The following is a 22351-nucleotide window of genomic DNA, read 5'->3' on the forward strand; positions in this document are numbered from 1 at the left end:
AACCAAAAAACCCAACCACCTAGGCCTGAACTGTGTCTCAAATGTATGCAGATTGGCTGCACAATGCCTGATTCATGTTGGCATATTGACACAATAGATTTGTTGCCTGAAGTGGTACATGTTTGTACATGGTTCTTATTCAGACTTTTATTTGCTGCCTCTTCAGAAGTCCTTCAAACATACATATTTTGACACTGACAAAAGAACTTATATCAATACTTCATGTTGAATAGTTCAGTACTAGTCATATGCTTTGAGGTTGAAGACAAAAATGAGCCTAACTCTTCTTTTTTTAGCAAAACCGTTATTTCAGTAACTTAGAATAACTTTTGTGGTGGGGCAACTAAGCAAGGAATCAATCTATTATCCATGACCAAGCGGCCTTAAATTTGATCTATGTTAGGGTTTTATTTAGACAACAGCTGAAAAAGTGGTGAGCCCTGATTTGTAGTTGTTATGGCCCTGTGATACAGACCAGGTCTCTGTTCTGCCTGCAGAAATTCCTTCCTAAGGGTTCTGTGGCAGTGGCCAGGTCAGTCATAACTCCTGTGCTCTACCCCTACCTCTTTAATTCTTAGCATAGAAACACACATGGGGTGTCTCTGGGAAGGGATAGCATTATGTATTCCAGTGGACTGGTGGAAATTAAGTCTCAAGTATAAAAATTATAATCTGGAAAGTACAGCTGGAATATGTACAGTTGTCATCTTTTTGTAAATCAAATGCTGAATAAGTATTGTAATCACCTCTGATGTCACTAACAAACACGTTTTGTCCCTACAGAGACACACGGGTCTTATGTTAGCAGAACTCCTCACTTCACAGCAGCTGATGTAGCTAGCTTAGAGCACATTTTGATACTTGATCTTGTGGGAACAGACCCAAAAAGTTTTCGTGTTAAAATTCAGAAGCAGAAACCATGGATATTACCTTATCATAATTTCAAGTCAGTCTGAATATCTTTAAAATTGAGGCTATCTTGTGACTTGAAATCTTGAGGTAGGTAGTGTATACTCTTTCATGGCCTGATGTATTAGCTGCAGTACCTTTGTGCCAGTGCAGGGCAGTAGCTCTGGGGAAAAAAAAAACTGTACTACCTCCTTTTTCATGCTCATCCCAGTCTTTGTTTAAAACTAAAGCCAAGCCAAAAATAAATAGGAAAAACAAATGAATGTGGTGGATTATTGATAAAGCTGTTTGCTTGCTTTTACAATATCACACATTACTTTAAAATGAAAATATTGTTAATTGCATAATGGCTATGACTAGTAGTTTTACTCTTTGCAGAAAGAATTTGCTTCCACATTTGCAAGTTTTGCAGTTTGAATATTCTTTTAAAGATTAACTGGAGAGGAAATGCGCATTTTTATTTTGCAGAAACAAGTTCTAAGAATGGATGAAGACTTTAAAACACAGGCTCTTGACTCCACTCTTCAAAGTCCATCAGGCACATTACTTTCCATTCGACTGTTAGACTTTAAAACAAATTTATTGGAGGCAATAGAAGAACTGCGTATAAGAAGGGTAAATATTTTTATTGTTTTTTAGTGTTTCTTTGTCTTATTTCTGTCTCGTACGTAATCACAGAAATTGATGTATAAGTGTGGGTTAACTTCATCCTGTATTTTAAGTAACTCACCAACCAGGATTTTAAGTATCATAGGTTTAAGTGGTGTCTGTATTAGAAACATCTCTGTAGAAAGCACAAAGACAACAGGATTTCATGGGAATGAATTTGGCTTTCCTATAATAATGTACAAAGTTGCTACAGTTAATCACTAGGCTATTGACAAAAAATATCTACATTAAATTTTTGCATTTCATTGTGGCCTTTGATAAGAAAAGGAAAGGAGGAATCCAAGTTATTGCCAAGTCCATAGGGCTTTCTCATTTAGTAGATTGATTTACCATTTGCCAGAAGAGGACTGGTTTTGACTTATTTTTGTCTGTTCACTTGTGCTTTTCAGCATTACCTAAGAGGGCAAATAGCTACTGTGATAACCAAATCAACTTTATTTCACCATTTTTAAATTGCTAAGCTATTAAGCTAGAGCCCTACAATAATATGAGTATTGAGGGGTGGGGTGTGTTTTGGTTTTAAAATTGGGGTTGAATAATTTTGTAGTGCTGAGGTAAAATTGTTCCTGCACTGTTGAAGGCAGCTGTATTTTGCTGTGGTTAATTTCTCAGTTATATTTTTCTGTGGTTACTGTATCAGTTGTATGTTTGTAAACACTTGTTTCTATTTCTCCCCTTTGTGTCTTAACTGTTGTATTTTTGAAAGAGCTAAAGTACGTCTTTCTGCATTTGATGAATTTGACCTTTTCAAAAGACGTGTATTATTACTTTAAAAATATTAGTATTGATGACATACTTTGATTTATGTTTTGATTGAAGTTAAATGCTCTAATCCTCTCTTTAAGAACCTTAAACAAAAGAGTGACTGCCATGAAAAAAATCCAAGACAAAAAGCTGCATGATCCTGCTCTCTTGGTGCAGTAGTGTTGAAATTCACCATGGTCTGATCCTTAGAGTTTTGTTACAGTGATAGTGTTTAGTCTAGTCCAACTATTTTTTATTAAATAATAAAGTCTGAAGAATTTAACTTTTATAATAATTATTGGAGTGTACTTTTCCTTATAAGATCTGTTAGCTAAATTCCATTTGTGTTGTTAATTAACTTTGCATTTTAGGCTCTGACCAAGTGACTTAGATTAGAGTGCCATGGATTTTCATCTTTGGCAACTTTTTGGTTTTGTCTCTTGTATCTACTCTACTACAGGAGTAAGTGGCTGATTTTGTAAAAGGTTAACTCAGGTGGGTGAGCAATTTTTTGGCTTAAAGGTGATTCTTAGTTTCAAAATTGATGCTTATGCCAAAAGCCAATTCCGTAATTAAGATATGGCCCTCAATTTTTAAAACATCTGTGCCTTCCTTCATCCTAAAAAAAAAAAAGTTAGCTGTTTGTAGCTACAAATTTAAGTAAAAAAAAAAAAAGTTAATAATTTTACAGACAGTCAATTTGTAATCTTAAAGTATCCCTGCATGCATTTTTATTTGTTTTGCTTTAAGCAAGCAGTCCTGATTTGATTGTTAGTATGTTTGAAAATTGGAATATAAAACATTAATATTTTGAACAGACAAAGGTTATAAAATAATCTGGACATGTGTAGTGCCATTCATTTTTAATTTTTTAAGTAGAACTCTGTATGGATGCTCTTGCTTAATTTAAACCATATCCACTAAATAAGAAGGTTAAGTCAGAGTTAAAGCTCTGCTGGTTTCTTACTACTTTTGCCACTTCTATTCCAAGTTGCTAGTGAGGCTCACAGTAAACTGATAGCCAGATGGAGGCAGTATAGCCAAGTTTAGTGGGGTTTACTCTCAATTTTGTCTTTGACCTGTGGCTTGACCTTAGATGAGATATTTTACCTCTGTTTGCTTCTGTTTCTCTTCCCATTGTTGGTCTTGCTTGTCACTTAGACAGGAGCCTTCTCAGGACAGGAACTGTCATGTATTTTGAGTTTAATAAACTGCCTTGAATAGTTTCTTGTCTGCAGTATAAATTCAAATTAATAAAAATAAAGTCGAAGATGAAATTATCTGTGCAAAGCTAGGTAGATAAAACAATAAAGTATTAAAATATTTTGAGAGACTTGATATCCATACTATTTTAAAGTAGAAATTTCATTTTTCTGAATATGCTTATTCAAATAAATGCATTGAGTTATTTCAAAGCATTTATCTGTTTTTCACTTTTCTTGGTTAAACATATAGCTGTAATTAAAACTCTCAAAATAAAACTAATGTAGAGGAGTTACTCATAATTCAGATTTTTTTTTTCTTTAAGTGACTGTTCTGCTATTTTACAGACTAAATCCCAGTTAATGGTAGCTGTGTGTGTTTATTCTGGAGAATACATTGCTTAAATTATTATACTTGATACAGCTTCATTTTATTCCTTTAGCTGTTCGTAGAGTCTTTGTTCTTAATATGAACGGACTTAATATGAATATGTTTGTAATTAGAAGCTACAAAAAATGATATTACTCTTGTCCCCCCACCCACCCCGGGATTACTTCACACTCCAATAGTTTGAATGTCCTTCTGGTTTTTTGCCAGTTTAGCTTTCCCACTCATCAAGCCCTGATCAGCCCAGTGATTCTTTTGCAGTGGATATCCCATTCGCTTTGTTCCAAAGTCTGTCAGCCTTGCTCTGCAATCAGCTGAGTTCATTTTGTTGAGTAATATGAGAGAATCCTTTTCTAAGGGATAAATATAATCAATTTTGACAGTATGAAGTTGTGGCATAGTAGGTCAAATTGGAAGTCTTTAATCCTTCCTGAAGGACAATGCATATAGGACAACTGACATTAGGTTTAAAGATAATGTTTACAAGGACAAGAAGGCACCTGTGTTGTGTATTGAAATATTTTCTTTCTTGTACTAGGTAAGGAAAAACATCCTTAGCCATAAAAGCTTGTAAACATAGGAAATCAAGAAAATTCTTCCTTACTTCTATAGAAATGTAGTCTAGTACCCTGGGGATGTGGGTATTTTTGGTAGTGGTGGAGGTATTGATTAGCTGAACACATGAAAGATAAATTTTAGTGATGATTTTTCAAATTTTACTAACGTCTGTCTTTGATGCAAAGGACAAGTTTCAGTGACCTGATACCATACCCCAAAACAAGCACCTGTTGAGGCTCTTGCTGGAGTTGACTGGGACATCACAAAGTCTGGCAGTATAGTTTCTGTCATTTGTGCCTTAAGTTTATTAGATTTAATACTTTTCTGTTTAGTAAAAGTGACAAAGAATAAATTTTGCTCTTTTCTCTTTGGGCAGTTAGGATATATCTATAACTTGGTAGTGCTTTTCTCTTAACTGAAATACTTTTCTTAAGTCTTTTCCAGGTCCCAGATTTTCCCACAAGGTAGTTTTCTTTACCATAAAAGAAACTATGTTGTGTTAAAGAACATTAGAGTTGCAAAGGGCATTGAGTTTACCCATAAAAACATTTTATATGTTCAGATATTTTAATATAGGGTTCTTTAAATATTTCCTCTTAAAATCCTGAAACCCACCCCCAAATTTTGTAAACTGGAGCCATATTGACTTGTTGTTATTAGTAGTTAACAATCCTACTATTTACTGTCAAGCATTAAATAAAACATCTCCCTTGCCTGAGCCAAAGGAGTACATTGACATCACAGGTGGTATTAGAATCAGCCCCTGGAAGTGGGGTTGAGGTGTCTGATTTGCCAGGGAATTTCATATCTGTGTTCACAGCACGGGAATGAGGGGGCTCAAGACTTCTGGAATCGGTTCCATGTTGTGGAGAGGAATGTTCTTCAAAGGCTAGTTGGTCCTGATGTTTTGCTGCTATTGTCTCTGGTCTGTTTCCCTGATCTTAATACTCTTTTTCCCTCTCTTTGTTTTCCCTGTTTTTCTTACTTTCTGTCCCTTTCTGTCTTCTGTTCTGCCTTCTGTTTTTATATAAATTAAACCTTGCTTTTGTGCTTACCCACTTTTATGCTGATGGCCAGTGAGTAGTCATTGAGAAAGTAAGTAAATATCCTTATATTTTCTAATTTGCAAAAAGAGACAAATCCTGAATCGTGTCTCTTGTCATGACACAGACCTTACGGCTCTCGCAACACCTCGCCTTGGGTTTTTTCTGGTTGCTGTTCTCAGAAGCTATAGCTCACCCTAGTTCTGCAGAGCTGTATGTGCTCTTCCTGTCAAGTAGATTTGAGCAAGTTTATCTCAATTCCTCTTACTCTACCTTTGCTATGGCTTTGGCTATTTTTAATCCAAGTTCTTCAGCACAGCAGCCTGCTTCTAGGTTTTCTTAGAGGGAGGAGTTGAAGGAACGTTGCTCAGCCTTAACTACTCTCTCCTATTTCTAAAATGTACTTCTGCTTTCTGGCAACTACGCAGGGGTTTGCACTGCACAGCATAGCACCGTATAGCACATTGCAGCTCAGGATACCTGAGCCAGTCTGTTCCAGAATGGAAGAGATATACGTAATTGTGCAGAGCTAACTCATCTATTTAGCAGTGTTTCACAGGTAAGATGGGCAAGGGGAGTGTTGAGATGAAAATTGAAAGTGGCAATATAAGGTTAGTATTTGGAAATGTCACTTGGGCCCAAAAGGCAAATTGTTTTTTGAGATATTAAGTGAAGAAAGCTGATGAAACCATAAACTTACTTATCAGAAGGAGCAAAGCAGGACTAAACTTGAGTTATTACAATATTGGTGGATGTGCCAGTTATGATCATAACGGTCATATTGATTGTGCTATATCTGGACTTAAAAACCCCCAGAAATGTTACAGTGCACCCAAAGCTAAGCCTTTTTGGAGGCATGTTCTGCAGGAGAACCACCACCTTTATGTGTGTGGGTTAGCAGAAGAGTTAAAAAGGGCACCGAAGGCACCTGCTGTAGCTATATAGGCAGCTCTGTGGAAACAGTAATCTACAGTGACCAAAACCATGGGATTGAAGGAAAATGTTGCAGAAATAAAGATTTAAATTTTTTTGTAATTAAAAAGAACTTGGCTTTAAGTTTTCATCAGGCTGTTGCATAGGTTAAGTATAGAATCATGAAAGAAATAAATGTTTTAATACTGTATTTTGAAGTTTCTCTTCATGAGAAGGACAATTACTATTTTAGAAAGTAAGGTAGAAAAATTTTCTAGAAATAAAGAGGATGCTAGGGAAATGAAAGATTTTAGTGAGGTTTATTGCAAGGAACAATTCTAACTGCTAACAAACAGTAAGAATGGCAAAGACCTTGATTTTCTTAAAGGATAGAGTAAAAAGAGGAAATTATGGGGAAGAAACAATGGTAAAATAGAAATGTAGGTGGCTTTTTTGTTTTGTTACGTAGAAGTTGGCAAACAGGACACAGGCTGCAGAGAAACAGAACAAAAAATCCAAACAGTCTTATAACTGGATTTTCTGCCTAGGTATAAATTAGGGTAGTTTTTAGCAGAAACAAGGAAAGGTGACTATTTAAAAAAAAAAAAAAAAGTATATGGATAGAAAAGAATAAGCAGTACTGAAGTTTATGGATGTCATGATTGTGACGTATACAACATTGTTACTCAAGTCAGTAAGCAGTGTGTTAGCAAATAATGTGGCTTTTTATTACAAACTGATTACTTGAAGAGCATTATAACTATCAATGCAAGCATATACAGTAATATATTTATATAGATTAGATTTATTTAAACATAGAGCAATTGCAGCCTATGCAGTGGAATCAAGGACAGAGCAATGAAAGACTTCCAAAGGAAGAGAGGTGGTTGGTGTACGTTTTTGTTCCTCTGCTTCTGAAAAATGAAAGTTTTTGAGAATAAATGCTGAATATATGGCTACTAAAGTTTCAGGTTAACTGTTGTAACTAAAATAAGGCTGTTGTAAATATTTTCTCTTCCTTTAACATTTGTTCTGGGAACAAAACTTAAGAAGGCTATCCATGTGGTCTACTAAAAGTTGTACTGGAGTGTTTAGTTCATGAAGGGTATTCTAATTATAGTATGGAATGATCACAAACTGTAGTTTCTAGGAAGACTATCTGATATACCTGCATGAGAAATTGAATGTACAATTTTGTAGGAGGTAGATTATGAGTTGGAAAAAGATCATAAAAGTACCTAGCAGCAGTTTTGGCTGCTTGGATGTGAGCCAGCTGTACTCTGTTCCTAAATCTGTTCAGGGTCAAGAATCGAGGGGGCTTGACCAATCCACAGCCCATCTTGTAAAACTACAGCCTGAAGCAAACACTTTAAAGAAGGCTTGACACTTTCTAAAGGTTATAACAAGTAAATAAACCATCAAATTACTCCTCTTTTATTGTTATGGTAGTCTTTTTTGTAAAAACACTTAAATCCATGTAGTCCTAAGGCATCTAATAAAAAATGAACACGTTTAAGGTTTTGTAGGGTTTTTTGATACCTCAAAGTTATATACAATATTCACCTAAGTATAACAAAAATGTTTTTGTCTTCTTAAACAGCTGATGGAACTTCTAAAAAAAAAAAAAAAAATAAAATATGCTTCCCACAAGTTTTAAAAGCTTTCAATTCAAAATGGGTAAACTATATAAATGTCCTTTGAAAGAAGTAAAAATGATGGATAACGCATATAATTGTTAGCAATCTCACATGAGAACATTTTTATCATATAATTGTCATTCTCAGATTAAGTATTTATGATGTTTATTTTTTTTCAACAGTAGTTACATATAGATACATTTTGATAGCTTCCAGATTTTCCTTTATAATTTGGGAGTAAGTTGGAGGAGTGTTGTTCACTTAGAACTTTGGTTCTTATCCTCTTTAGTATTCAAAGCAAAGGGCTCACTTAAAATGGAATTTAATGCAATTTTCAAACTTCTACTATTGTATTTATTTAATTAAATGTAAAGTGGGAGTTAATTTTAAATGTCTTAAAAATTAACATGCTGTTTCCTAGAACAATTGTAAAAATTTAAACCAAGTATCTGCACAAAAATGTATTTCTGTGAGTATTTTTTTCTTGGTGTCCTCATTAGGATTTAAAATACTTACACAATTTAAAATTGAAATGGTGTATATGCTTGATTACAAATAGTCTGCCAGTTCCATCGTTCATGAAATCTTTTTGTTGTTTTGTACTGAAATGACTTTTTTTTTAAAATACACCAAAGGCTTGGTTTCATTTGGGTAACTTGCATTTCAGAAAGCCCAGTCTACGTAAATTCAAGGTTTCTTTGTCAAGAATTTGTAACGCTAGTATCTGCTACATTGCACCCCTTTAAAATACTACATTCTTTTCCCTTTATTTCATGGTAAGTTTAATATGGATAGATACTTGTTGATCTCCAGCAACCATTGAAATTAGTGTGATATATTTGCCATAAATTTTAATGAGGTCAGAATCACAGTACATATGTTAAGCTTTTTTTTATCTGTTACCACTTTATCTTCACTGCTGTATTTATTTTCTGATGCTAGTTTCTGATGCTAGATGCAGCTTGAAGTTTGTTTTGTAAATGCTCCAGACTTGAGCTTTCAGCTTATAAGAAATACACCAAACTACAGAGTTTACAAAGAAAAGGAGAGATGGTTATATGCATAGAAGCTGAAGAAATGCAGTAATTCGTGTGATTAGTTTGCATGTTCTCAAAACATATACTTGAAAAATTAGCTAGCATGTTATGAAAAAGCATATTAGGAGTCAATTGTGCAGGCACTTCAGGTATTGTGGGGGCAGTTTTACTGTCCGTTAGTTGTTCTAAGTCCACGATACATCTCCTGCAGCAACATGTTACTGTTGCTTCTGTTGCACTGGTAAGTGTTCTTGGGTTCCCTGAGGCTAGATCTGATCCATGGGATAACTGGCCACCTCCTTCTCCCTGTTTAGTTGTGCACTGGATCAAAATTCTGGTTTTGTCTCTAAAGTACCCTTATATATGCTAGTGCCTGCACAGGGCAGTGGTAGGGAAGCTAGGGAAGAATACTACTGCAGTGCATCTTGATTAGTTTAGGAATAATTTACGTGGTGTGTTTAAGGGTCAGATTTTATAATACTTATTTCCTACTATTTTGAACAAGGCTTTTGCTAATAATGTATCATTTTAATAGCATTTGTTGCTTAATGACATAAATTGCTTAAGACTACACTTCTATAAGAAGCTGTAAGTCAACCTCATTTGTTTTTATCACTCCAGGGAACTTAGGGGGATACATTTTCTCTCAGTACTTACAGATTAATATCAGGAAACAAATTTAGTGCAAGTCCGAAGTACTGTTTGTTAAGGCAGAACTGGGAGGTATTGATAATCTTTTCAATTCTCCAAATTTTTTTTATTTATTTATTGGCATATGAAATCTTTCGGTCTCTTCTCCGTCTGTATTCTACAGGTACATATCAGAGAAGCAAAAGCTAAAGAACTTTTCTCTAGTTCTCTGTGAGCCAGACTAATTTTAAATTATGTTCAATATTTTATATGTAAAATTCATGTGAGTGTTTGAGGCATATTTTTTAGATCCCACAAGTAACTTTTGAAATGCTTAGGAGTAGCCTCCTGTGGATAGAAGTGTGTGTTATTTCTGTCCGCACATGTGTCTGTAAACTGCCTGTTAATCAAGGAAGTCAGTTTTGACCCTAAAACCTATTAAAGATGTCAGTGTCAAAAACCTATTTTAAATCACCTTGGGACATATTTTGCAGTTTTATTTCTAATGATAGTACAGTGGGACTGTGGATCAAATGTTATACTAAGTGAGAAAGAGTTGCAAAATCTTCTTTAAAATAAGTTTGTACAAATTGTAGAAACATTGTAAATATCCTTGTATTAAAAACTTGGAACCCTCATTTGTACTGAGTTTTGGAAAGACTTGCATTTTTCAAAGATGCAGTGTACTCTATTCTTTGTAGCCAAAACACTTGTATTATCTGTTTCCCTGTGGAAGGAGGAAGAACCTCAGTTTGCTCTTTCACTGTTTCAGAAAATTTATTACTTCATCCAGAGGTCATTTTTAGTGGTGTGGTTTTTTTTCTTTTTATGGTAAGTAGTAGTTGTTTATGGTGTTGCAATTCAGTAGAATTTTACTTAAATCGTGATATCAAGAGAATAATCTTTTTGAGGCCTGCTTTTAACTTTTTACTAGAGTGATCCATAAATGGCTTTTTTTTGAGCTGTCACTGTTTCCCTGAGGATTATAGCCCCTTCTTTTGCAGTAGTCTGGGATGTTGAGGTGCAAAGTCATTTCAAGAGTACTTATTTTTTCATCAATTTAGAATGCAGGTTTTAAACTGGTGGGGGGAAGTTGAACTCAAAAATCATGAAGGTGTACATAATATATCAAAATACAGTAATTCAGAGAACACAGTTCAGGTATTGGGAGTACTCTTTTACCCTCACACAGTCAGTTTGGCCCTTGTTGGATTGTGTCCAACGCAAGACCTCAATAAATGTTACTAGTGCACCAGTTCATCAGAGAGAAGTCAGTCTTACCTTAATGTGGGCACTTTTTTAAGGCACCCAATAGTGTGCAGAGAAAAGGCAGGAAATCAGCCTTTTGAAGCTTGGAACACCACATTAGTGTAGTTCTCTAGGTCTTTAAAGCATATTCATTATTTTGACTGTATGCAATAACAGGACAGCAGTGAATTGCTTATGACGTACACCAAAAGCCTGAATACTGTTTTTGCAAGAAGCCATGACTGATAGGGGAACCTGTTGTTCTTCCTTCAAGTATTGTATTTGTAAAGGAGGGCCAGTGCTCACAAAAATTTGACTCAAAATGGAAGCTCATTCCAGTTAGGAAAATTTGACTTTAAAACCAGAATATTTCAGGAAATTTATCATTAATTTGTAGCAACTGTGATTATCAGCAGATAAGTCTCATTTATTATCACAGTAATAGTTTGATTCTTGACAAAGTGCTTGTGCAAGAACAGGAGATGTAACACACCTTCCTGTTACGAGTCCATCTTCTAGATTGTGAAGGCAACTTTAGACTTCTCAGATTTTCAGGTAGCGCGTCTTATCAAAAATACATGTTTTCTGTTTAACCTACCTAATTTCATCTGGTAGGTCAGGAGGCTTCTTGGCACAGAAGGCTATTACAAATGTTTCACTTTTTGCATAATAACAGAAGTAATTGCTGACACAAACTTTCAGTTGTCCTAAGAGATGCCAAAAAGAATACAGATTCAAATGCAGGTAGTCTTACGTAATTTTGTTTCTTTGTTTTTTAACTAGGAAACAGAGATTACTTATGAAGATCAAATAAGTAAAATTGTTGTAGAGAAACAGGAACTTGAATGGCAGAAGGTAACTTTTCTACACGGCTTTAGTATTTTAAATGCTGGAATTTAATTTTAATGTAACATTAATATGGATTTTAATATAGTACTAATGTGGATTGTGATTTGGTACAATTCCCCTTTTTAACGCTATTGTAATTTTTAATAGTAGAATGTGGTAGCCAATAGTTTATTGTCTAGCCATGAACTTCTGTAGTTTTTATATTGGTTTGGATTGCTCCCTACCCAGAAATGTGATTAACAAAAGAGTACCATCATAGTATTTGGCATGACTGGAAATATTCAGTGAAGAGGGATGTAAATATTGAAGCAATAAGACATTTAGCTTAACGAGAGGCATGTTGACATGTTAGTGTGGGGGAAGCTACACAGCAGCTTCTCTGTATTATGCTTTTATTTGACAAGTGCAAGTACCAGTGCGGTTGTACATGCAACCTTACTGGCAATGTTTTGGAGGTGACAATTTTTAAAAAAAAAAAATATTTTAAACAGAAATTTGTGTTAGACATACTCTGAAATGGTTTGTCAGCTTTTAAATGCTCAGAATGAAGTTTCAGTAAAATAAGCCTAACGTTCTTCTAAGGTTAGGCTTCCTGAGGTTATGCTTTCATAGGAAATCCATTCCCTTCTCTAATACAATCAAACCTATGACCCCTGTCACTAGGTCACAAGATAAAAGGCTTCACTCTGTATATTTTACGATCACAGAAAAAACAATAATTTCAGCTCTATCCTTGATCTAGGGATATTTAACATCTTAGTAGTAAAGGAAGACTCTTTCACCTTGGAGTTCATCCTAGCCATCTTAAATTAATAATCCTAACTATGTACTTTTTTTTTGATAGATATATATTTGCACACAGGAACAGGAAGCATTTTATATTTGTAAAAGCAACAGTGCTTTCAATTTGTAACCCTTCTTTGCTTTTCTTAACCTAGCATTGCATTTCATAATAATGAGTTCAAAAGGAATAATTTCCATTCATTCTGAGACCTTAATAGCAATTTAATTTACAGTTAATAAAAAGATGGGGATTATAGGCAGTTAGGTGAACTCTCTTTTTTTTTTTTCTGCACTTTGCATCTAACATTGGCACATGGCAAACAATGTAAACAATGAGTTGTAGATTTTAGGAACTTCATGTGAACACATATGTAGAGCTCTGCAACTTCAGAGGAACAAGCTAATATGAGTTTCCAGTCCTGGAGATTCCAGTAAGATGAAAACACTAAGTATGACATTTAAAATGAATTTGTGTCCTGATGGTTTCTGAATTCAGAATCATATTGACCTCAATAGTAGCTCAGTGAGTAAGTAGACTGCTTCCCCTGGCTTATCAAAGGTTCTGTTATATATATATATATTTTTTTTTTCTTCAGAGATACCCCTTCCAGTCAACATTTCCGTATGTCAGTATATATTTTATTTTACCTTAAATTTAGCAAACTAGTTTAAAATAAAGACATGACTTGAGCTAGGTTTCTGGTTTAATATTACAATTTTAAAGCTAGATCTTTGTCTATGTTTTACAAATACTGTTGCTGCTCTTGGAAAAAAGATATACTAGAGTAGGGAAAACAGAACAACTGGAGAAAATATTACTTTAAATCTAACAAATATACTCATTATGCTTACTGTAACATCACAATATCAAAGGTAATGTTGTTTATATTTTTTAAAAGTAACTTTGTTCTTCACTCTCCCTGTACCACACATGCATAGCATGTTTGGAAAATTTATTCCAAAACTGAATTTCTGAGAAAGTTATATGTAATAATTTTAATTTAATAGTCTTGGCTGTGAGACCTGTTAGGAAATAAATGTTTGTTTGAAACTTCCCAGTCTCCTCTTTTTTTTTAATGGTAAAATACACCACTTGAACATACAGTACAAGGAAGACTGTGGTATATTATGAATGGTGGTATATTGCATCAGTGACAAAACTGTATAAAGTATGTATGTTCTGTGAAACCAAACATATATACATAAATTATGATATAATATTGACTTGAACTCCTATAATCTAAAGAAATGTCACCTTAATTTGACAGCACTGTGGATATAAAATTTTATTCCTGTGGTGAGTAGGAATACTCCACTGAGAACAGCTGATTTGCTGTCAGTGCAGTACCATTTCTGGCTTTCTAGCATACCTGGTATGCCCTTTACCCACTAGAGAACCTGTGTCTTTGAACACAGGTCTAAGTGACAACTTGAGGAAAATATTCCTCAAGACTTTTGTTTTCACATTTTTGAATATTTGTTCGTGTAGTATTGTTTGTTAGATGGAAACCAAAACTTTCTCTACCTATTTTACAGGGGATTAATGAGTATGTACATGAATATAAAACACCTTACCTCCACAGGTTCTTGTCGTGTATCAAATAGTAACAGCTCTCGCTCATGGAACTTGAAAGCAACACCAATTTGCTGGAGAAAGCAGCAATTTTGGAACGGGCTTTATCTCTGAGAAACCCTCAATTTCTCAGTTAAGGCAGGAGGAGAAATTGGGCGTCTTGCGTGTGAAACAGATGATCCATTTGTTTTTTCTCAGTCATTCTTTAATAGTCTCAATTTCTATTTATTTTTTGTGTGGTCATTACTTAATAATTACTTAATTTCCTACTTCACACTCTTAGCTAAAGTTCAAGGACGGAGCCTCTTGACTACCTTTACCTAGCATTTTTTTTAGTGTCTAGAACTTAAAAAAACTGATCTTGCAAACGTATCTTCTGTGTTACTTCACCTCAGTTGTGGGGAGGGGTTTCCTGCCTTGTGTAGGAACATGATTCTTAAAGATGTTAAAGACTTCGAACTTGCAGAGTGTAGTATTAGTCTGAGATTGACATGAAATAACAACAAAAATGAAAATAATAGTTAATCTTTAACTCATTTTCCTGTTTTTAAAGATGAGTAAAGTGAGGCAGTAGGATGATAAAAATCTTACGCTATCACCTTACACTTAGTCTTTTCTGCCCTCTTTCAGCTCTTTCATGTAGTTAAATGACTAAAATGTAAATGACTAAAAACTGAATAACAGTTTGTTATTTTTAATGGGGTTATATTTTTTAATGACAATTAAAATTCTATTATATCTACCTGGAACTGTTTCAAGATGCTGTCTTAAGATGGCAATGGGTGTTGGTTTGCTTCTGCAGGTTGATAGGATGAGGAAGAGTGCTTATAGAAGCCCTAGCAACAACAAATCTGAATTTCAGAGGTGACAATTGTTACCTGTTATGAATTAAAGAAAAAATGCTACCAGAAAGATGATTAACAGTTAACAAATATATCATTTTTAGTCTTCAGGTTTTGTTTTTAATCAGTCATGTCTTTCTAAAAATATTTAGCAAGGAATCATTTTTTTTTCTTGAAATACTATATGTATGGTTTGATGTAAGATAATATTTAAAACACACTATTGTTATCTTGCATGAGCAGGAAACTCTGCAGCATCAGACGGACACATTGCGCCAACAAAACAAAGAGGCTATGGCAGCTTTCAAAAAACAGGTAGCAAAATAAGGCCTTCTAGCTTTGACAATGGGATTTTAAAGCATGATGGCATAATAGCAAGTTATCAGTTGGTACTAAAATATTTTTCTGTTGCATATAAAATGTTAGAATGCAAGCTCAAAGAAATCGGGTCTTTTTCTTTCTTCCAAACATAGTATAATGCCTTTATTTTGACAGTTCTTTCCAGTAAACCAGTCTTCCTAGGATTTTTCATTTTTATTTTTCAAAAAATTCTTAGAGAAGATAATGCTTCTTTTAATCTGTTTTTTGGGGGGGGTTTCCCCCAACTCCTCTCTAAAATGGCATGTCATCTGCAAGGTTAGATTCATAAACCGTGGCAAAAGATTTGCCACGTAACTTGTTCTGTTCAACATTTGAAAGTATGTTTCAGTCTTTCAGATTGGGGTTGTGGTTTTTTTCTCCATAATATATAATCAATAAATATGAGTGCTGAAAGAACTTGCAGAGAGCAGTCATAGGAACTAAAACTGTTGCACACAGTGATGAAGATTTTATCACTACTGCTGCATCACAATGATATCGCACAAAAAAGAAATCTACAAGCAATTAGGCCCTTCTTGAAAAAATAATTTGTGATTTACAAGCTTGCTGCTTGTGACTATAGTTACTACAGTTAAAGAAAAAAACAGCAAGTACACTATGCAGGGTACTACAACTATAATTTTATTCATGCTATTCATGCAACTTGACAAGACAATAATCTTATGTGTTGTATTTATTTGTTGTTGTTTTTGTTTTGTTTTATGCCACTGACAATCAAGTTACAGGCAAGGATGTTTGCCATGGAAGAAGAAAAGGTACTCTGTTACAATTACTTGTTATTTGTCATCCAGTGAAGCACATAAGCAAATGATAATGCTCTATAACTTACCAAACATGTTCTAAGTATAAACTAAGTGTATTACAATTAAATTCTTTTTCTTACTATGGCCTTTGCAAAAGAAATTTCTTTATAACCTTTGCTACTTTGGGGTTTTTTTATAGCTTGTAGAAGTTTTTAATTACTTGTGAAGTATCACTTAAAAATCTGCTTATGCTAAAAATCCATTTAGGGATAAGGGCTTTTTGGGTTTGGGACAAATTGTCATAAGCCTTTTTCACATACTAGTGAAAAATAACAATTCTAGCTCATTTAGTAAAACCAGATTTTAATACTGATTTACCTGAGCTGATTTCTAAGGAATTTGAACTAAACTGAAGGAAGATGGACTTAAGCCTGAATTTCTGGGATTTTTCTTAACTATGTGAGTTTTCATACCAAGCTGAGTGCCTGCTTCCTCTTCTGAGTATAGGATTTGCACCTGGTAGCTAAGAGTCTGTTTCAGACAGTGAAACCACCAGATGTCTGCATGTGGACTCTATTGTTTCACTTAAATTTCCCAATGATTATGAGTGGATGAGTATGCTATATGTTTCATAAGGACTTGCACAGAAATTTGTAAACAGGTGGAATTAGTTTGAAAGTACATCAAAGTAAACAATACAGTTTTCTGCATTTAGATTATCTCATTATTTTCTTGCTTGTATTTGGAGGTTTTTCTTGTTAAGATATCCTGTTCGTCCACACATACCTACGTAGTAGTCGTTGGTTTGTATTTTCAATGACAGCTACTGTTTCAGAATTAAATTGTGTGCTGATTTTTAATTTTTTTTCTCTAAATACTTCCATTGATTCAACTAGTACTTTCAATACTTTATACCAAAGTAACTGAAAGAATAAATTAAGCTGTAATGTTTCAGGACAGAGTTTGAATACGAAGACCATTTTTTGCTCAGATTTGTGATATGTGTATGTATTATATGTACTCATCAAGGTGGTTTTAGGAGATTGCACAGCCAGCGTTATGTTAGAATCGAATGGAACATGCAGGGGCAGTTGAGTGGATGTGTTTGTTTTCCCTGGCGTGTTCTCTGGTATCTAGATTCTGCTATCCATTTTATTGATTGCTGCCCAGGTTTCTTACCTGATTTAATTCCACTGAGGTTCTTTGAATTTATTGGCATGCATACCTGTGTGTGTGTATGTACACACACACAGACATATATAAATATAAAATGTGCTTGCATGTATTTAGGAATTCTAGTGATAGCAGATTAATCTTTGTAGATTGGAAAAGCTGAGGAAGTTGTTTCTGTGAAGACCACTGCTACAGTGGATAAGAAAATGGATTTACCCGATACTTTAGAACAAAGATACTAAATAACAAAGAACGTAACTTATTAATTCTGCCTTTGAGGCTTATTTCTCCCGGAAGAGAATATTTTAAAACTTACTGACTGGCCATAAGTGGTGAAAACATTGTTTTTTCGCTTTAGTTTTTATAGCTATATGTATGTACGTTTTAAAATTATTTAGCTGAATTTTCACCTGTTTTCACCAGTGAATTGTTCTGGAGTACTGCTTTTTTTTTTTTTTTTTTTTGGTAACAGTCTTAGTTGATAAATTCTTGTTGTAAATGCATTTATTCTGCCCAAATCCTGAAGTACAGCTTTTGTTGAAAGGGAAAATATCAACTTGCTGTGGAAACAAAAGAAAAAGAAATTGATGGACTGAAAGAAGCATTGAAAGCATTACAGGTAAACTATTATTTGTAGTTAAATAACTTTCCTTTGTATGCAAGTGTTTTGGTGGTTTTTTTTTTTCCACTGGTAAGAAAACAGTTATTTTTAAGGGGGTTTTTAAGGCCTTCTCATTTAATCTTTCTAGTATGTGTACACCTCACTTTCTGACACCAGGTTTGTGTTCTGGTCTTCAGTGTCAAGACTATTTTGTTAGTCTTCCAGCTAAAGTTCGTTTCTTCTAGAACTGCAGACTCAAGACAAATCCAAATAGTGCGTGAAATGTGCTTTCTTTTAATTTCCATAGTCTTCCTCTTTTTTCTATTTTTGTTTTCCTACTTCTCACCTGCCTGGAATAGTCTGCTTTTGGACTCCTAAACAGAAACAAGTATTTGTACTAGGCTTCCAACTCCTAGTGCTACCTGTGTTTTTTATTATTTTCCTTTGTTTCACTAGGAGGTTTCTGTATTTACCACTTAATCCATGGCTGTCCAATGCCTGTTTGTCAGTAAAACTGTCAGATAAATGTACAATTTACTCTGGTGCTGCTTGGTGTTATTTTTGTATTGTTTTTCATATTGTTACATGGTGTTGGAGCACTTGTGGCTGTGACTCAGTTACTTGAAATGAAGGAACACATAGGGTCATAGTTATATATTGTTCATATTTAGTTTTCTTTTAAAGACCAAGGCAGATATATTGAAAATGGACTAAAAGAGTAGAACTCTGAAGGTTTTTGTTCAACACAGAAGAGAATTGGCATTGTAATACGTTGCCAGATTTCAGGTATTGTCAGGAACTAATTATTTTTCTACCCAAAACTGAGTGGGATAAAAACTAATTCTATTGAAAACAAAATGGTTATAATGGATTATTACCCATGATTTTGCAACATGTTTAGTTCTTATTAACATTCTGTTATAATGGGATGCATTTTTTTGGTATCAGACTGTTTGTTTAATCATTCGATTAACACTGAATGTATTTTAGGAGCAAAAGAAATTTATTCCTATGGCTGGCCGCCTGTGCAATAGCTGTAAAGGATTTTGTTGGCATAGGACAGATGATGTAAAATATCTGTCCATGGTCTGCTGAACATAATATGTGGACAGGAAGAGTAATGAAAGATTCCATGGGACTTTACTTTGTAAGATAAACCAGAAATTTAAAAAAAAAGCTTAACATTAAATGCTTAATGTTCACAGATTAAACATTTATGTAACAGTATAGTTAAGATCTAGGAAATTCTGCTGTGACTTGAGGAAGCAGGAGGTTACAACGAACCTCTGGACCCAGAAAAACTGTTGGGAAATCAGCCTAAAATAGGAGTGATGAATTTCTAATTTGGTTCTGTAGTCCTCTCTGTATAGAGAGTCAAAATTCTACCTTAAAATGATTGCTCTCTAAACTTATTTTTTTCTAAAAATAATATTTTATGTATAAGACTTACACACACTGGTTTCTTTGATATTTCTCTTTTATTTTTCTAGACATTGCCAGTGTTTCTTTAAACATTCTAGAGATATAGAGACTAAAGCTCTTGTGATCTTAAGTATTACGCAAATCAAAATTCTCTGATGTTAATGGTGTATGAAAAATGCATCTTTGTATGCCACCATTCAGAGTATCTACCTAGAATTTCTTTTTTTTTTTTTTTCAACAGGGAACACAGTTATGTTCCTCTAGGACTTGAGGGAATACTTTCACTTCTATCTCTGTTTTCTTCTCTGTTTATTTCTAAGGGTCTGGTTTACAGACTGTAGTCCATTTACTCGTATTTTTATCATGTGTCAGAAAACACAGGGATTTATGCATTTTGAAAATTCTTCCAGTAACAAATCAGTGTCAAGCATTTCTAGGTAATTTAAATATTGAAGTGAAATTATGTAAAGTGGTGTAACAAGAAAAGAAATAGTGTTATTAAATCACAACCAGTATTACTGTATTGGATTGGCAATAAATGCAATTAAGGTGTGGGAATACTTGAATATGCAGGTTGTTGTTGGAAAAAATGTAACTACAACTTAATTAATAGCTCTTTTGTTTTACAGGTTTCAAAATACACTTTACAAAAGAAACTGAATGAAATGGTAAGAAATTAATACAAGTAAAAATATAAGGAAGAGCTTTTATGAAAAGAGAATGCTTAGAGTGTAATGCAAATACTAACCAACTTTAATACTTTAATGATGTGTGATAATTATTACAAATAACCAAAAGAAGTGATATCAGCTTTGAATCTGAAAAACTTTCAAATACAATGTTTTTAGCTTTTTATAGTTTGATAGCTGTTGTTTATCATGTGGAATGTTTTCTCTCTGGATTAAAGTACAATTTGTACGTTTGTTCTCTTTATAGATTAGAGTTAAGATTTTTTTTTTTATAGGCTGTGATTTGAATAATGTAATTCTATTACCCTTATATTTACAGGATCTAGCATATTCCTCTCAAAGAAGTAATGGAGAATTCCAAGCAGTTCTTAGGGTTTTTTTGTTTGTGTGGTGATGTGGGTTTGGGTTTTTTTCGGAAAAACTGATAATGTTTTTCCTCTCACTCTTTTTCACTCCTCTTCTCAGAATTACTTCTTAACATCAGTTCCCCTGAACAGTTTAGATTTCATCCAGTCCAGCTTACTCCCTTTGACACAGAGAATAAATTTATATGGAGTGACAGCATAGTTGCTCTGAACCCTGTTGTCTGTTTTAGGAAGTGAAAGAGTGAGCCGCAGAAACATTGCTAAGCTTGATTGAATAAATGCTGTGAAAATTCTGCTGCTGCTCAACTGGAAAGAATAAAGATAATATTGTCAGACCATTACAAACTGTGATTTTAATTAAGAAGCTCAAAAAACTAGGGTCCAGTTTAGCTTTAAGTACCATGACATTTGTACTGAAAGTCATCTTCAACGCTACAGTGGTTTTACACAAAATATGGTGAAATTGAATAATGTGCCCTCTGACCTGGGAGATAAGGCTACAAGTTAAAGATCAAAGGCAACATAAAATGTGTTTTGTCTTACTTCACTTTTAACTTGTATTTATTCTTAAAATACATCTAATCGAAAAATGTGTTTAAAATACACAAAATTATTGAAGTTACATTTAGGTCATTTCACATATTTTCTTTCTTTCATAACTTGCAAGCTCAGTCTTCCATGTGAATGAGAATATTTAAATCCCAACACCTTTTCTATAAGCTGGAAATACATCTGTGCTGCTTAAACAAATATCTTCCTTTCTTATGTTTATAAACTTTATCAATAATTGATTATTTGTTTGAAAACATTGGGGTACTGTGATTTTGATGCAGAGTATGGTTATTAAATGCTGTTGAGTGGGGGACAAGGTAATAGAAATCCTCTTTTGCATGTAGCACTATACGTAACGGTATGGCTTGGCCATGTTTATAGAAGATGCTCGGATACAAAATGATGAAAACAAAAAACCACAAGGTAAACAGAAGTGAATTCTTTCCTGCAACCGTATGCAGTAGCAGGCTAATAAATACAGTTTTAGACTGGGTCAAATTCTACCAACTTTACTCCCTGAGTAGTTGCACTGAAATAAATAGTACGTTCTAGGGATCAAAGTAGTAGTAACCCATGTAGACTCTCTTAGTCAGTTATCACAAATGGCAAAATGTTTAAAAGTAAAATGGGTGCAATTCCAGACCATTCATTTATTTGAGACCCACTTCAGTTTTAAGTTTGTTAAGGACAGATTAGATCGTGCCCTGGCTAGTGTTTTGAAAGTAAGCAGATGTGCAGTTTAGTTTTTATCTGGCACCTTAGAAGAAGCCCTGCCAGTCAGTAAAGTAGCTTTTGTATGTGCTGGGGATGGAGCATCTCTTAATGATGCAGCATTTTATTCTAGTTTTGTTCCTTTAATTCTGTTCTTTCAGTCTAGCATGTGCAATGTTAATATATTGCACACACACCATATTTTACCATGCTATCCAGTTCAGTTTATGTCAAAATTGTAGTGAAGATGTAATTCTTAAGCTATCTGCTAGAATTTTGAAATAGTGGAAGTTTTTGTTTCGTATTGAAAGACCGTATAAAGACAAAGAAATAAAGGATTTCTTTTTCTTCCATCTTTCCTTTGTTTCCACAGTAAGTGTTGATTATTGTATACAGTGTAGTCACTTTGCACATCACTGCATATGGATAGTAGCACTCATGCAATCAGGAGGCTATAGAATTATTACAATGAAGCTAGTTGTCTGCTAGAATAAGCTTTAGTGTGAGTTCTATTTTGTATTCTTTTTCTTGATGCTGAAGTAAAGAAATAACTGGTGGAAAATGGCCTTGGTCAGGGCTTGATTTCCTCCTTCATTAATTTCCTGGCAGGTGATACAATGTAGAATGCTAGAACTCTGAGTGTAGAATAAAAGCAGATGTAGTGTAGGGGAAAAAAAAAACAAAGTAAAT

General features: G+C 34.1%; 1 protein-coding gene across 1 annotated transcript in view; it reads left to right on the forward strand.

The window, feature by feature from the left end:
- The window catches only part of CCDC73 (coiled-coil domain containing 73), a 97980-nt gene that overhangs the window by 38504 nt on the left and 37125 nt on the right, over nt 1–22351 (forward strand). The window contains 6 exon segments of the mRNA XM_009646927.2: nt 1378–1524; nt 11761–11832; nt 15268–15339; nt 16125–16160; nt 17866–17940; nt 19974–20012. Of these exon segments, the coding sequence (XP_009645222.2) occupies nt 1378–1524; nt 11761–11832; nt 15268–15339; nt 16125–16160; nt 17866–17940; nt 19974–20012 (441 nt within the window).

The sequence above is a fragment of the Egretta garzetta genome, unplaced genomic scaffold (genome assembly GCF_000687185.1).
Source record: "Egretta garzetta isolate BGI_Z169 unplaced genomic scaffold, ASM68718v1 scaffold509, whole genome shotgun sequence".
NCBI lineage: Eukaryota > Metazoa > Chordata > Aves > Pelecaniformes > Ardeidae > Egretta > Egretta garzetta.